The sequence below is a fragment of the Amblyomma mixtum genome, chromosome 5 (assembly GCF_055824585.1).
Source record: "Amblyomma mixtum isolate Tamu chromosome 5, ASM5582458v1, whole genome shotgun sequence".
Classification (NCBI taxonomy): Eukaryota; Metazoa; Arthropoda; class Arachnida; order Ixodida; family Ixodidae; genus Amblyomma; species Amblyomma mixtum.
In genome coordinates this window covers 17,712,737-17,730,333 of record NC_143016.1, presented here as the reverse complement: position 1 = coordinate 17,730,333, position 17,597 = coordinate 17,712,737, and the positions used below count along the sequence as shown (strand labels likewise).

Here is a 17,597-nt window from a genome sequence, read left to right as displayed (position 1 = left end):
GAAGCCTTACCCCATTTCTTTTTTCCCTTATCTTAAAAACAATAGTAAAACAATTTCTTTTGTGTTGGCTGGAAATCTTGGATGAGAACTGTGTTTTCCTTGCAATATTCTCAATAACACGAAGCCTTTCCTCATTTATTACGCAATCACCTTGCGACCTTGACGTAAATGAGATGGAAGCCGCAAGAAACGTGGCGGCTTTGAATTGAAGCTTAATCAACGAAGCTGGAGAAGCATGCAGTACAAAAATGGGCAAAATATGCACTACGAATAACTGTGAGCCCTACTCGAATCTCTCACAGCTTCTCAAACCATAAAATTTTCGAATTAAACTTTGTTAAGAGTCGGCATGTGTCTCGTTATTCTTCTAATCTTTTATTTTTCTCTGATTAAGTAATAGCATGCTAATTTCCTTCAACTAATTATTCCAGTGAAATGTGCGCAATCTTTCTACTTCGTAGTTTACAATGGTGTGTGAAAAGTAATGGTAACGAAAATCCATTACGGTAAATAAAACCGATCGGCACTAACGCCGCTGCGTAGCCTACGAGCGCTGATCTTCTAAGAGAGTACAAGGCAGCGCCATACACCGACGCAATGAAAACATCGTAAACTTCACGAAGGACGGCGAAAGGGAAGACGAGACACAGACGCTGTCTCATGATGTGTTCGTTATACACCGTTTCATAACCGCTTTATTGGACCTTGGCATGTATTGGTTGGTTACTAATCTATTGAGGCAATCTGAACTGCAGACACTTCAATCTCGTCGCAAGTTGCACCGTCTAAAAATGTTGCATGGGATTGTTAATAACTTAACAAACATTCATTTTGAGACCTACATGGCATACAACACTTCACGACCAACGCGCAATAAACACAATTCGACAATCATGGTGCCACGGTGCCGAACGAAAGCGTATCAGTTTTCTTTCTTTCCAAGAACGATATTGGAATGGAACGGGCTTCCGTGTGACGTGGTCCGTTTGACAGATCAGAAGTCTTTTTTATCTGCTGTCATATCGTCATTTTAAGCGCAGTGTATTCATTCATGCTCTTTTGTTTGCTTTCTTTTGTATGTTTGGGTAACCGAGTGCATTTAACCTTGCTCTTTGTCTTTCTATAAAACCCTGTGTGTTAGCTTTTGCTTCTTTATTCGCATTTTTACTTGCTTTGTTTTGTCGCGATGTACGATGTATCCTTGTACCACTCCTGCCTTGGCCACCAAATGGAGGCTGGCAGTATTGAATAAAATAAATAAAAATAAATAAAATCGTGTACCTCCACAGCGGTGTACGCATGGGTCAACGTCCCATTAATACTACGCTTCAAGGCAGTTCAAACCCATATTACGGCAGGTTGTCAAATATACACAGTCTCACTCGTCATAATGGTCCAGCAGCTGCAGCTTTCTGACTGAACGCATCAACATGTGTTCGATCCCTTTTTCGCTGCGGAAGCATTTCGATGGATGCTGAATGCGCACATGATCGGGTACGAATTAGTATTTCAGCGCTTTCAGCGCACTTGCGAGAACTCCCGAGGAATCGAAATTAATCCGGAGCCCTCAACTGCAGTCTGTCTACTACCTCGGTGGGTAGCTTTGGCATGTAAAATTCATAAACTTTGTTTAATGTTCTTTGGCGTTGAGTAAACTCTAAAAGTTCCATCTGGCTCTTGCAGCTCTGCGGAAAGTCGAAAGGTTACACTGCCGGGCAGCCGAGTGGTCTAAGACTTACGGCGACACCTTCACCTTGTGGATAGCGCACAAACCAATTGTGCTCCTAAACAGCCCCGCAATTATCCACGAAACTCTTCTCGACAGGAAACGCCAGCTCTCTGAGCGCACGCTAACTAATATGCGTGAGTACAAAGATATTTACTTCATATTTATATATTTATATTTATTTATGTCTGCAGGTGCGAGTGTGCGAATACTCTGACCTGCTCAAAAGAGCGTATCGGCACGTTTGCACTGGTGTGTGTGCTTGTCTCCAGGAGATGTAGTCCATCCCAAGTATTTCGAATGAGTGTTTATATTGAACAGTCATATGATTACCGTGAAAATACGGTCCAAAAATATAGAACTACTGTTCATCTTTATCGAACTCTCATTCAGCGGAACACTCGATATATCGAACAGTGCAGCGCGCCCCTATAAGTCGAGCTTCTAACAGCGCTTCAGCGACCACTTTTCAGGGGCGCAGCAGGGCATAGTACGCACTCTAGCAGTCTCAGCTGAGCAGCCTTAGGCCCCTTATTGCTATGCTAGCTACGCGAAGACGCTTTAAAACCGTGTGACCCGAAGAATGAACTTTGCAACGTGACTGCGGTCACGCAGGAAAGCAGACGCTCGTTGAACTGCTTGCCATGCGGCAAAGTTACCTAGGTTAGCGGCGGGTCTCGGCCGGTCTACTTCGCTCGCTTCGCTGCGTAAGGCGCCTCTGAAATCAAAGGTAGCCTAATTTTAGCGACATTTTTCGCTTTATGCTGTACTATTAGCAACATCAGACCTCTTATGATAGGTGTTACCTAGTTCCAAAACAACGCCCACTGCGGAGGTAGCCTAAAAGCAGTGAAGGGAAGACTAGGCATAGGTAAAAACCAGATGTATGCGATAAGAGACAAAGGGGGCAATGTCATTAGCAATATGGATAAGATAGTTAAAGTAGCCGAAGATTTTTACACAAATCTGTACAGTAGCGATTGCAATCAGAATATTACTGGGAGAGGCAGTAAGAGCACAGCAATGGGACATACCGCGCAGTAACGAAGGAGGAAGTAAAGGAAGCCTTAGGAGCAATGCAAAAGGGGAAAGCAGCAAGTGAGGATCAGATGACAGCAGATTTGTTGAAGGCTGGAGGAGAGGTAGTGCTCGAAAAACTAGCCACCCTGTATACGCAATGTCTTGTGACCTCGAGCGTACCTAGAGCTTGGAAAAACGATAACATTATCTTAATTCACAAGAAAGGAGGCGTCAGAGACGTGACAGCCGATCCGGATCATGAGAGGGAAATAACTGGAAGAATAAGAATGGGGTGGAGCGCATATGGCAGGTTCTCTCAGATCATGAATGGCAGTTTACCAATATCCCTCAAGAGAAAAGTATACAACAGCTGTATCTTACCGGTACTCACCTATGGGGCAGAAACGTGGAGGCTAACAAAGAGGGTTCAGCTTGAGTTAAGGATAACGCAACGAGCTATGGAAAGAAAAATGATAGGTGTAAGGTTAAGAGATCGGAAGAGGGCGGAGTGGGTGAGAGAACAAACGCAATCGAAAACCTTGAGCGGCTGGAACACACGGCCCCGGTGTTCCTAAAACATAACGCCCTAAAAATAAATCAGTTATATGAGCTGAAACTTGCTACCCATATCAGGAACGAAATCATGACAAATCCTTCAGTGCTAACTAACTTGCGCCAGCCCAGTACAACTCGGTATAACATTCGAAAGAATTTCTTTAGATTACCCGCCATAAGAACGAGCTATGGTACACAAACAATGTCGCATTTAATCCCTAATTTTATGTATACACATCCACCTTTTCTTGATATATCACAGCAATGTAGAGCACTCAAAACCTTCAAAAATGCCTTCAGAACCTACATACTGTCCACCTCAAAGCTTTAAGCATATATGTTTTGATAACCAACTAAACTTTTTATTGGATGTTATTTATTTTAATGTTGTTACATTAGCACTTGTATAATGCTGTAATCATTTGTACTTTTCTATGCACTGTAAGGGTGACAGGGCCCTCGTCAGGCAGAGAACATCTGCCTTTTGCTCTGTCATCCTAGACCGCCTGTGTCTGAAAGAATGTTACAAATAAATAAATAATAAATAAAGAAACGCGGGTTAATGACATCTTAGTGGAAATCAAGAGGAAGAAGTGGGCTTGGGCAGGGAATTTAATTCGAAGACAGGATAACCGCTGGTCCTTAAGGGTAACGGAGTGGATTCCAAGAGAAAGCAAACGTAGCAGGGGAAGGCAGAAAAATAAGGTGGGCGGATGAGATTAAGAAGTTTGCGGGGACACGGTGGCCGCAACTGGCGAGGGACAGGATTGATTGGAGAGACATGGGAGTGGCCTTTGCCCTGCAGTGGGCGTAGTCAGGCTGCTGATGATGATGATGCCCACTGCTGCTTCGGTGCGAAATACGCTATGCCTGGCGACATCCAGCGATCGGCACTCTCCCAAGCAGCACAGGTGATCGGCCCAATATCGGAAATACGAGTGTATTGGCAGAGGTCGGTCCTGCGAAGGACCAAAGTCAAACCATCCATTTGTAACATTGGGCCTATTCCCTGTGCTGTTTGGCTGCCAGTATTCCGTCGTCTCCAGCTTTAGTGGACCATATTTTTGACAATAGGTTTCGATAAATTAATATATTGCTCTATTTTACGCATCGAATTATCGATATATATCGAACTATTTCGCGATCCCTTTGGAGTTAGATATATCCGGGATCGAATGTGTTAGAGGTTAGAATAGGAATTAAGGACAGGAAGCTAGCTACCTCCCTATCGCCAGACACCTGAACAGTGCCGAATAGGAAAGAATGAAGGATGTGAAAAAAAGATAAGAAAAAAATGTAGGTATACGCCATGCACTGTAAGGGTTTGCGTATGTGGGTCCAACACGCGAGTGCCCGGGACAGTGGTAGCGCATCTGACCGTGCGCCTGAACAGTACATACATAATTGGGGCAGTGTATGTACCAGAGTCGCCGCAGTTAAACCAGTACTTGAGATGCAAAGTGTGCTTTAATTATGTGCGATGTACGCCCAAGACCACGGCACCTTCTATTAGCCTCATTTTCGTCATGCAAAACAAACTTCAGAATCATGATAATGATGTTGAGAAATAGCATCTGAAAACCAGGGTTATTAGTATTTTTTAGTTATTAGAATCATCGACCTCACATACACAAAGGCGATAGATTGAAAAAGGAGGAAATAAACATGACCATCCGCGGTTTTAAGAAAGTTTGAATCTTTAGATGCAGAGAAAGTCGGGTTCGAAGTAAAATCATCGCGAGCCGATTTCTTGTCGTATAGTGTGTCATCCATTCATCGTGCTTGTTTGCTTTTCTAGGTGACATACAAAATCGAGGAAATCATGACATTATGTTCGAAAACTATACTCCATATTTCAGGGCACTTAAGAAAGCCGCTGCCCTGGCTGTTCGGTGAGTGACCCTCAACGGAAGTCGACCTTCGACTCGACGCGGTAGCTGAGCAACTATTGTTTTCTGCAGCTAAACACGTGATCTCTGGCTCGATTCTCGTTTGGGGTAATCCTGCACTTTGATATTGATTGATGTTCGTTGAGCCACAGGTGCGTTGAAATTTGTACGCAGCCGTCCATTTCCCTTTGTCTCATAATTCTCGCATAGCTTTGGTTCTTGTATTCATTTGGTTAGAACATAATGCCCTTTTAAGGTGTCTGTAGCGTACTAAATGCACTTTCATGTACATGAGGAGTCCTGTTCCTTACGCTGCTTTTTCTGATATAGTATTGGGTTTAGAGGCCAAGCACGGCTTGTTATTTAGTGCTGATAGTTCTTGAATGATAATCTAATAGGAATTCATTGGTTTATCCGAATTTAACAAACCGTTTAGTCCACTCATCTGAGTGCAAGGAACCCGCCGCGATGGCTGAGTGGCTTTAGCGCACGGCTGCTGATCCCAAAGTCGCTGGTTCAATCCCAGCCGCGTCCTTTACGAAATACGAAAACAACCGTGTGCCGCGCGACGTCACCGCACATTAAAGAGCCCCAGAGGCCTAAATTAATCCAGAGCCCTCTTTCACAGATTCTCTCGCAGCCCCTGTGTTGCGTCGGACGTTAAACAGGACAATTTATAATTTGAGTAGAAGAGAAATGGCAGATAAATTGGGCTTAGACGAGTAGCGCTACATTTCTCCTTTAGAGGATCCACTCTTTGGCTGCCTACTGTACTATCGGGAAGAAAAATAACTGCCCCCCCTTCGAAGTTCCGAACTGAGCGCCGGTATCGACACTAAGAGGACATCGTGAGGTGGAGCCATCATACAGTGCGGCATCATACTTAAAGGGGGGATGGGTCAGTTACTTTTGTCCGCGGTAGTATACGCCATCAGCTGCGTGCATCTTGGCTTTGCACATGGCCTGCTGCAGAAGGCAGGCGAACAATGGTAAGCGAGGAGCTGGTCACGCATATAGATCCAGGACATCTGTTACCCCCAAGACCGTTTAAAATGGCGAGGACACTTTGGCAACTAAAGTGTTGAGAGGCGAAAGCCGAGGACACTATGCCGTGACGACTCCTGGTGGATGTGACGTCACACCGTTCCCGTGGCTATATCGATATCCAAATTATACATCTTTCGGGAATCTAAAGTGTTAATTACACTTAATTACACATATTTCTATCTAATTCGACGCAAATCCGGCGTTTTTCCGACCATTCTGTGACAATTTTCACTATGCCGTTCCCGTAGCTATATCGATATCCAAATTATACATCTTTCGGGAATCTAAAGTGTTAATTACACTTAATTACACATAATTCTATCTAATTCGACACAAATCCGGCGTTTTTCCGACCATTCTGTGACAATTTTCACTATGCCGTGACGTGGACCTCAATCTTCGCGAAAACAGACGAAAAGCGAGGGCCGAGTACGTGGAGAGAACGCTAGCCCAGTTAGACAACACCGTATACACAGACGCTGCCGTATATCCGCGCGAGGGAGAACGCGCAGCCGCGACGGTAGTGGTAAACAAGGAAGGAAACATGATCACGTGTGCCACGGCAAAGGTCGCCGGCACAGCGGAGGCCGAAGAGATTGCCGTTGCGCTGGCGGCAGCAGAAGGCTACAGAACGGGCCGATCTCTCAGCATACTGACGGACTCGAAGGAGACGTGTAGTAACTACACGAGGGGCAGGATCAGCAGAACAGCCCTTAAAATACTCAGCGGGGTAACCTCCGCCGAGGAGAAACCCAGGCATAACCTAATCTGGATCCCGTGCCACGCGGGCATAGTGGGGAACGAAAGGGCAGACAGCCTAGCTCGAGGTAACGCATTCCGAGCAGGGCAGTCAAATGCTCCGGAGCTCCGCCTACAGGCTTGCGAGGGGGGATACGCAGAGACCTTGCACTTGCATAGGGGAGCTAGAATTAGATATCCACCACCACACAAAGCCCTAACAAAGGAGGAAGCGACCGGCTGGCGCAGATTACAGACCAACACCTTTCTTAACCTACACATACTTAATAAGATGTTCCCGACACAATACAGAGCCACCTGCCCTTGGTGCGATGCCACACCTACACTCTATCATATCACGTGGGAATGCGAACGCAACAAAGCATTCCACCAACACGAACACCCGAGTGCGGAGCAATGGGAGAGTCGGCTCACCAGCGGCGAGCTCGCGACCCAAAGGGCCTTAGTGCAGCACGCGACTGATGCAGCACGACTCAGTGGAGCCTTGGAATAGGGGCCCACCCTTGCTGACGAGAAGCCTCAAGTCGCCAGCGCCAGGGAAGACGACGGAGACTTCACAACCGCGAATCCCTTGAAAGATACAATAAAGTTTTCACTCACTCACTCACTATGCCGTGACGACTTTCGGTGGATGTGACGTCACACCGTTCCCGTGGCTATATCGACGTCCGCGCTATTTCGACGCAATTTCGACATTTTTGCCTATAATTAATTAACTAATTAATCGAGTCATCAAACTTGACTCCTAGGTTCATCTGTCTGAAGCAACCATTTGTTTTCTCCTAACTTATTAGTTCCAGAGTTAAAACGAGTTAAACGCGTCCAAAGAGGTGACACTCTCTGCTAACGGACGACAGTATGAGCCAATAAAGGCTTTCGCCTTAAAATGTTGAAACGCAGCCACAGTATCTGAGAGCTTCAGTTATTGCCCTGTTTGACTGTCACTGAATTTAAACTCCTTGGAAAATGCCATCACACAGAAAGCCTCAAGAAGTACGTAACAGTACTTGAGTGGAAAGACGTACGCAGCCATCTGAAGCCACGATGAGCGTTGCAGAGTCACTACCCGTTGCCTTCATCCCCCTTCATCCTCTCTTCGTTTATTCTTTTTGTCCATATGTAAGGAAGTCCACCAGATTTGGATGATTTTTCTGTCTCTCCCGTCTTCGCCATGCGGGATTTTCTACGTTTGCTCTTGTAGAACGAGAACCTTTCTGTCTTCGCTGATGGTTGGGCATCGAGATACAAAGTAAGCAGGAGGCGTTTGTGTGCGGAGGCTTGCATTGGTTCGTCAGCTTTAAACCGGCTGTGATTTATGTACTGTTACAAACTTGGGAGACGTCATTAAAGGTTGCATTGAATTGTCATTTCAGTCGTCACTAAGTTTCTATATGGCAGACGTACGCAGTGCACTTAATATGCTTTATCAGCATAACCGAGCACTTGCAGACCCTGGTAGTTCAACTGACCCCGAAACGAGAGTATTGAGAACGCGGGCGAATATATGCTAAGAGGCGCAAGTTCATTCGGCTGAGTTGATTGTGTTCTAAGGCAGTTTAAGAGATGGAAGGAACTCCGGCAGAATTCTGTGAGGGATGGGGGTCAAACTAATTCATGACCTTTACATCATTTGAATCTTTATTGAATTGTAGTCAGTGCCAAAACTTAACTGGTCATAAGTATGAGCCCACAATACCTTCCCTGCTCGAGTAATGCCCTTTAAGCTCGACAGTCTAAAACTGCTTATTTGCCATTTTAAGCGACCAGCTTTCTTCCGTTTCCTTTACTTCTCATTTCGGATGGTCCAACAAAAGGAAGGGTGTTCTATGGGTGTTCGGTGCACTTTCCCTAGCTTCCGAGTTCTCTCGTTTATATGAGTTCCATGCGCGAAACAACACACGTGAAGCAAATTACAGTATACACTATTCTATGTTAATAAAATGTGGAAGGTTTTTTGCCTGAGCCATGTTAACTCAGCCAGCACAGCCAAGTCTTTGACACTTACCTCCACCGCACACTGATACAAGTATTAACTGTTTCATATCCGCACGAGTAAATTGAGCGCTTGTTATGTGGCAAAACAACACCGCAATATTTTTGCAGGGAATGTTGAAATCATATTTCTAAAACCCTTTGTAGTTGGCAGGTTATATATACTTACCTGCATAGAGCTTTGGGCTGATGCCGCGTTCTTTGAATCTGCTATAGGAAGTTCGCCATTTCCAAGTCCTTGGAGCGCTTGTGCACTGAAGTTGTTGATACCAGCGTGGAATCTTTGAAACTAGGGCCGCAGCTTGTCGACTCTAAGAAGATGATCTTCTCTATGATGTACGACCTCAATGGAGCAATGATGTTCGGCATAAGGTATGCAAACTGCCTCTTAGTTCCAGATTTTGTGCGACCTGTGGGAGGTAAACTACTGACGTTGCTTCTGAGAATGTTTAAACAGGTCCTAGCTCAGCTCTTTCATTCATAAATCATTCCCTACAGCCGAACGTCGAGCCATCAAGAGTTCACTACAGTGCGCCCTAGTTTGTCACGCTTGGCAAAAAAAAAAGATTATCTTGGCGTGATGATTTTCTATGAGCATTACATGATTTTTCTCAAGGGTAATAAATAGCATTTGGCTGTGCCAAACGCCATACAGCAGTTTTTACTATGGTCCTGCAGAAAATGAAGGCAAGAATTCCGCTTCTTTCAGTGCATTCTTGGTGAAGCGTCATAGATGGAAAGGAAAAATTGCATATTCGAAAAGTTGCGCATTGCTATATTGCAGTACTCGCAATGTTCTACCTGCTAGCGCTTTTCCATTCAAATTGTTTTCATCTTCCGCAGAGTAAGTAATTAAACTGGCTGTACTTTTGTCACCGTGAGGAATATTAGTAATTACTGGTGTCACACCAATTGCTACCCAAAAGGAATCTTCGGCTTTATGTCCGTATGATAAATCTGCGACTGAAACACACATCATCGTGGCACAGCCACTACTGAAAATTAACTGCAACCAAATTTCTTGCTCAGGTCGAACGAAGGCTACGAGATCCGGCGCTTGGAGGAGATAGACCACGAATATTACGAGGTGTCCCCCGACGGTCTGCCGAGCGACATCGCGACCCTGCTGGGATTCTTGTACCGAGAAAGAGAGAAGAAAATTGAGGCTTTGTACACCGAGTTCCGAGAAATAGTTCACCGACTGTTCAACCAGGCAGAAGAGTGCTATACACCAGGTGTCCGCGATACCATCTGCACTGCACAAGATTGTGGAGCACATAAGAGGCTCTTTTATTGTTTAAACTGAGCTACAGCTTTGCTCCGAACTGCTGAGGAAAATGTTTCGCAGGTTTTTAGTTCAGTTCAGTTTATTTTCCTTAAAGGCCCCCTTGTATCGGGGGTATTACATAAGGGGTTGGATTTTAATGAAATGAGCAAACAAAACAGCGAATATTATTTAGTACTGAAGTTGATCGGTTACATGTTCTTGAAAAGTAGAGGATGAAGCGGTGTTGACGATATCACGGGGTAGGCCGTTCCAGTCCATTGCTGCTCGAAGGAAAAATAAAGCAGAAAAGGTGGCAGTATGAGATGGCGGCCGGGCAACATGTAGGGAATGACTGGTGCGGTGAGATAGATTAGTGCATAAATGTTTGAGTAGGATTAAAATAAATTTAAAGGTTCCCGTCACGGTGTTTCGGCGGCAGTGATGACTGGATTCGGTTTCGGCCGAGATGGCTGCATTTCGACGGAAGCCGAAATGCACAGATGCTCGTGTGCTGCTATGCGGTGTCAGCATACTTTAAAGAACCCTAAGTGATTGGCTTTGGTCCAGATCCAATGTCAATCCACTCCGTCTCCCATAGCTCTCGTCCTCCTTTGAGAAGTTAAACGCAGCATACCGCCACATATCGCTAGTCATGTACCGAGATTACGACGCACGTTAAAGAAACCCAAATGATCAAAAATTAATCTGAACCCTTCCATTTCAGGCCGAGTGGAAACTATTGTTCACGCCCTGCTGGTCGCAAGGGAAGAAGCCGTCCGGGACGGAAAAGGCGATGCCGAATACCTGACCAAGGGCAACATGGCTCAGGTTGTAATGAACCTTTTTGGAGGTGAGCTGCATCTGACTCACGTTACTTCGCCTTTTGATTTACCCTGCATTCTTTATTAAAGGCTGCGTCAGCTCGCGAACAGGTGGCTCGATGTAAACAGTCCGCGAGAGACAATTTCCGAATGCAGACCTCTAAGTAATGAGAAAAGCGTTGTTTCCGAGTATGTGATGAGGACTTTGTCACTGACGACACCAAGCAAGAGCTTACACGGCACACTCAGAAAGAGCTGATGCAGAACATTCAACAGCTGACACAGACAACACGAAACAAAACTGACGCAGACGAGGACACGGAACAAGAGCTCACACTACAGACACTTAACAAGTTCTGCCGCCGTGGTGGCTAAGAGGCTGTGGGGCTCGGCTCCTGGCCCGAAAGGCGCGGGTTCTATTCAGGCCGCGGAGCTCGAATTTCGATGGAGACGAAATGGAGACGATGGAGACACTGGGGAATTAAAAAAGAGCTGATACTGAGCGCAGCGAAAAAGCGCTTATATTAAAGGCACTGAACAGGAGCTGACGGTGAGGACACGATCCAGAGCTGGCGCTGAATTCAGAGCAGCGCTAGAGCGCTGACATAGAATGCAAGGTACTAAGGTACTGATCAAGAGCTGACACTGAAATCTGAATGCTGGACACTGAACGAAAGCAGGACATTAGCAATGCCTTCGTGTTCCAAGATAATAAACTTCTTTGGCGTCCTTCTAATTGGTCTAGTCCCCTGGCGTCACTTGTGTCATGACGTCGAAAATCACAACTGAGAAATGTTAGAAAGGCAAAAAAAAATTCTGCCTAATAAGAGTCGTTACGAAATTCGTCCCCAGGATGCTTCGCTCAGGTTAAAAAGCTGACTGAGTTTCGCTGTGAACGAAAGTGCGATCTAAGGATGACAATGAAAGGGAATGGACAGGACCGCCACAGAACATTTTTTTACCCGCGTTTGCTCAATCTATTTCGCACTGGACTGTCACAAGATGAGAATGTACAGCTGCCTTTCACAAATCTTTCCCACACCGGCATTCAGGCGACACCTCCACAGTTTACGGTTCACAACGCACACGGTAAAAAGAAAGTAACCACAAAAAACTCAAACAATGAGCACGAGGAGATTCACTTCAAGCTGTCGCTCAAAAAAAGGGGCTCGACGAATTTTTTTCTTGTGCCTCTAAAGCTGCAAAAAAAAAGAAAAAAAAACATTTTTGGAGGTCATAACAGCAAAATCAACATTTCTACTTCGCCAGTTGGTTTTTGTGCGTCGCTGACACTGTCTCACGCACTTAGTGGCCCTCAATATAGCTGTCAGTGAATTGCGTAACCAAAATACTGTAGAGCAGTGCGCGGACTGTGTCTGATTTTTCCGGCTGGAGGTTGTTGAGTAAGAGTGAAATTTTCCGTCATGAAGCTTTCCAGCTGCGGGCGGCTCACGACTCCCCCCTTCTCCGATAGGAATGCACACGATGGAATATGTGTAGTCCTTCTTCGCTCCTAGTTCAAACAACATAAGGTGCGCTTTCGGTGAACTTTGGATTTTACGTATGAAGACATAAGTAAGAGACGAAGTGACACGCAACTTTTCTCACTAAATACTGTCGTAAGCTTTCGCCTCCCAGAGTAATTTTTGCAACCAAGTACATATGCCCGACAGCCTTTGCAAGAATGATTCTTGCTTTGAAAATAACTGGCATTCCGTTCCGTTTCTTTTTGCAGGGGCGACGGACACTTCAGCCTCCGCCCTTCTTTGGATCCTTCTCAGACTAACCAAACATCCGACAATTCAAGACAAGATTCAAAAAGAGATCGACGACAACATTGGTAAGAAGCAACTTGTATTTTCGTCAAAAATACATTGTTCAAAATATTCTGTCTCCCATGTATTACCGTCGGTAACTCACCCAACAATTCTGGACAAAAGCATTTTTGAACGGGAAGAAGTTTATGAGCGGAATTCTTTCATATACTGTAAGCCTTCTTTATAACAATCAATATATCCACAGATCTCCCGTCGGCAGGCTTGCAGAAGAGAGATTTTGCTATATATCGGTAGAATAGACCATTACCATGAATATTGTATAGAATTAATTTACAATTTCTTATTTTCAAAATTTTTTTCCACAAAAGTTGGACATGCTAGGCATCAACGAGTCAAGAATGGACCATCTGGGAGCCATGATTGCAAATTACGTATCATTATCTTTTTACGTAAAATTTTAAATAAATTGTGATGATGAGGCTTGTGGCTGGACCGGAATAATTCAGCGAGAAGCTGAAGCCGGTGCTCGGTTTGGCCGCGAAGTCTATCACGTTCGCACGCGGCTTCACGCATGGCGGCGTCTTGTCGCAGCGCAGGATTTCGCCTCGGGTGAGGGTTAAGAACCATCAGTTAGTTTCGGTTACGATTACAGTGCACCTGGTGTATGAAGAAACACATATTTAGAAACGAATAAATCATCTGCACGACTGAGGCTATGAGAGACGCCGTAGTGAAGGGCTCCGGAAATTTAAAACCCCAGGTGGTCGAAATTTCCGGAGCCCTCCACTACGCCGTCTCTCATAGCCTTAGTCGCTTTGGGACGTTAAACCCCATAAACCAAACCAAACTCTCTACACGGAATATTCGTTTTTTTTTTTAACTCGCGTTGTAATGTGTGAGCTTGAGCTTCTTTACGGTAACTACGTTTTCAGTCTTTACCTTAACACTTGTCCTCCACTGACGCACAATTTTATTGCATTTTGGACGGCGAGAACAGACGCCTTGTTTGAGCAGGCAGGGCGCTTTCTTTCTTGTCATCTTGCTTGGAGTCCCTCGCTAAGCTGCAGTCATCGCTCCGTGAAGTAGCTTCATACCAGGCTCAACCACCATATTTAATTTGCCCTAGTCATGATGCTGGCTTTCTCAAGCGACATATTATATGCATAAAATCAAAAATGCAGCAGGAAAATCGGTGAGGTATTTCACATTCACAGTGTGTCGGGTTTGTGAGCAGCATATCTATTGCACTCACAGAGGCAGGGATTAGATTTTTATCAGGGATCTTCCAAAGATAGGAATGCATGCGGTGGTCATGTATGCGTGGTGGCGTCTTTAGCGAGAGTTTAAATGACAAGTAATTATAAGCGAAATTAAAAGGTCACTTCATCCTGGTATTCTTATTTCATTGCCTGTGTTATTTCTATTATTTTAGGCGCATTTTTTATTAATATGCGATTTTCAAATATTCACACTTTCCATGCTCCGTAGTCGAGTGGAACGGTCTTGAAAAGTATATGGGTTGAATTGGTTGGCGTGGATAAATTTAAGACGTTGATTAAACTTAGTCTGAACTCTGTTCCTTGTCGTCTACTGCATTTAAATGCATTGTATTTCTATTCGAGTGTTTAATATTTGAAGCATAGTGTCCTTCTGAAACGCTGTTTTTTTTATTCGTAAACTGATATTTACTAATTTACTGTTAATTTATGTTTACGGACGTATTTGCACCCTGCCACTGCCGCTGCCTTAGGGTTAGCAGTATTGTAAATAATTACCTATCTGCACTTTTTTGGAGAGCTCATTGTTGTTAATTCTCTTAATGCTAATCCTTTTAGGTAGCACGCCGCCTGTCTTCGAAGACCGCGAGAAGCTTCCCTTCACTGTGGCCTGTCTACTAGAGACGCTTCGATGTCATCCTTTTGCACCGCTTTGCATGCCACATGGAGCGCGCGTGGACACGAAAGTCGGTAAGCATTTTAGCGTTTTGTCATCTATTGTGTGTGAAAGTGTGTGCAAAAGAGAAACAGGAGTTTCAAATGCGCATGAAGCAAATGTACCGAAGGTTTTTCTTGACCACTGAGTGAAAATTTTTGGAGAAGCGGTGGGCACATGATCAATGGAACAGGAAAATGTGTCCATCGGATCTGAGGAAGGAAACAAAAACTGAGTGCAATGTTTTTCGCACCTAACACAAGTGTGCGCCAAATATATTTAACTCTGGACGTTACTCCTGCAATGCCATACCGCCACAAAGATAGAAAGCTGCTGTCCAATAGGCCTTCACAAAGTGTTCCTTTGAGAGTTGCTTGCGCCAATGATGTACTTTTAGAGAGCGATGGCAAGAGGTACCGAGCTGGCAAGGCTTAGTTGAAGACGCATGAGAAGCAAGCTGTGCATTCATATATGATGGTTCTATACTATATGGTTACTGTTTGCAGGCACAGCGGCCATACCCAAAGGCTCGAGCGTCTTATTCAACATCTACGCCGTCAACCACGACCCTAGCCTGTGGGATGATCCAGAAGAGTTCCGGCCAGATCGATTCATGGATCGCGCAACAGGAAAGCTGCGTCAGGATGTTGGGCCACTGCTCTCCTTTGGTCTCGGTCCACGGGCATGCCCCGGGGAGAAACTGGCGCACGTGGACATGTTCTACATCCTTGTGCGACTTATGCAGAGACTGAGCTTCAGCGCACCTGAGGGCACCTCAGGTTTGGACATGAGTAGCATCGGATCGTCAGTATTCTTGATTCCAGCTCAGCGAAACCTTGTACTGACCAGGCGACTCTGAAAGACCTGGAGTGGGACTGTGATGCGTGCTATATTTTCATTGTAAACATGTCATGGATCGCAGCGCAGAGATGCGAAAAAAACGTTGCCCGCAGACTTCGAAAGAAACCAGAAAGCAGCGCAAATACTAGCACGACACACGCCTGCAGGTTAGCACCTGCGTCATGTTGACGGTTTCTCTAGCAAGCTTAAGAAGCCAGACAGCTCGGTATCGAAGTTCCTGCTTTTCTTCTTTCCTGTTTCTCTTTTTCTTCTCATGTTTCTCTTGCTCCTACTTCTCTCACTGCGGAATGAACCCACGCAAATAGCTTACTGAGCGGTACGTCAGCGGTCACTGAGGGCGTCGTCCTTTCTTGTGCTGTTTTCTGTACTCTTTCAATACCTGCTGCATCAAAAGTAGACCCCGCCACGCTACACTCGTATTCAAACTGCTGCCACGCATTTTGCCAAAATGCATCGGTGGCTTCAAACTAAGAAGCGTTAAGAAACAGTGACAGCGTACGACTGTTGCAGTGCACGACCTTTTTTCATTTTTATTCAAGGCGTATTTATTTCAGTCGCATGATTGTACTCCACATGAACGTTAGAGTGTGTTCGTTGATAGATTACATGCGAGATAGTGCACAGCTCTCTCGAATACAAGTTCCTCACTTGAGCCTTTGTGACATCAATACCATTCGCTTTCGGCGTTTGTAAATTGTCAGTTAATTTCAACTCGAGAAGTGGCAAAGAAACTGACACCTGCAAATCAAGTAACAAAACGCGGCATTTTGTGCTCCACGCGTGCTGTTACTTAAAGAGATCTTGCATACATGACAGAAGTGAGCAAGAAGGCATGATGAATTTCTCAAGTGCGACCGAATTTGTAAGCTGCAAAGTGCTAAGGAACTCACTTGAAAATGTATAAAATGTGCGTAGAGGAAGTGGAGTGAACACGGGGTGTAAAGAAATCGGCAGTAATAGTTGTGACGAATCTCTAAACCTTTTCTGCTTCAAATACGTTTAACAATGTGCTTTTGATTGCTGCAACGGAAACGTTAGCGGATTCTCTGCCCAAACATGCGGCTAGTTTATGAAGGCTACTGTAGAGGTGGTTGTACTTTGTGAAAACAAGTCGCTCTTCTCTCATATTGTGTGACGGTTTTTTTCCGAGAGTGAGCTTTTTAGCCTTCACCTTGGAAATAAGCCAGAAGAATAGAACTTATTTGGGGTGGCAAGACATTGCATAACAACTCCGTCATGTAATCCTATGTAATACTCGCTGATCTCGGCATCTGGTGGTGACCGATCAAATTATTTAAAAGCAACACTTTTTTTCTCTTTGCGAACAAGATTTTATGATTTTCTGGCTTGAAACACCGAAATGTTTTTATATTTATTGTCAGCGCTTTAAGACTTCTCGTTCTTTGTCACTCTCTTTTTTTTTTTTGCTTATTTTTCTGTGCATGTTCTCCTAACTCATTCGTTTCTAGAGGCAGAGCTGCTGAACGTGCCAATTTTTTTTTTGTATTTGTGGCAAAAACAGACCCGTTAGCTAAAGCCAGGTTCCTAACGGAACCCTTCGTTAGACTTGGCAGTTATCCGGTTCGGCTTTTGTTCCTGTACGCAGGTGTAATAAATAAAATTCAGGATGTACACAACAGTAAACAGTGGTGTGTACTGTTGTGTACACAACAGTACGCAACAGTTCTGTTTCACTGGGTGCCAAGTTATTCTGACTGCTGGAACTTGAGCAGTGGACAACACGGCGCGCGCCGCACATCTTACCAATGAAGCATTGCTGATAGCAGGAGTGACGATGAGCGTTGCGCTCCCACATTTCGAGGGTAGCTTGATTTTATATAGCGGCCAGGGATCACTTCTGATCTATCCTAGAATTCATTTCATGCTGATCGAGATCAGCCACTCTGGTGAAAAAACTGTGTGCATGTTATTTCGGCGGGGCTACGCTGG

General features: G+C 44.9%; 1 protein-coding gene across 4 annotated transcripts in view; it reads left to right on the top strand.

Annotated features, from left to right (window-relative positions):
• Window positions 1-17,330, top strand: part of LOC149341410 (steroid 17-alpha-hydroxylase/17,20 lyase-like) — a 29,704-nt gene extending 12,374 nt beyond the window's left edge. For all 4 annotated transcript variants that reach the window (XM_089543509.1, XM_089543507.1, XM_089543508.1 and 1 more), the window contains 8 exons: window positions 1,684-1,863; window positions 5,100-5,193; window positions 9,205-9,360; window positions 10,018-10,223; window positions 10,980-11,105; window positions 12,812-12,916; window positions 14,690-14,821; window positions 15,293-17,330. In XM_089543509.1, coding sequence (XP_089399635.1) covers window positions 1,684-1,863; window positions 5,100-5,193; window positions 9,205-9,360; window positions 10,018-10,223; window positions 10,980-11,105; window positions 12,812-12,916; window positions 14,690-14,821; window positions 15,293-15,645 — 1,352 coding nt within the window. In that variant the 3' untranslated portion in view covers window positions 15,646-17,330. The remainder of the gene's footprint in view (window positions 1-1,683; window positions 1,864-5,099; window positions 5,194-9,204; window positions 9,361-10,017; window positions 10,224-10,979; window positions 11,106-12,811; window positions 12,917-14,689; window positions 14,822-15,292) is intronic.
• The last annotated feature ends 267 nt before the right edge of the window (window positions 17,331-17,597 follow it).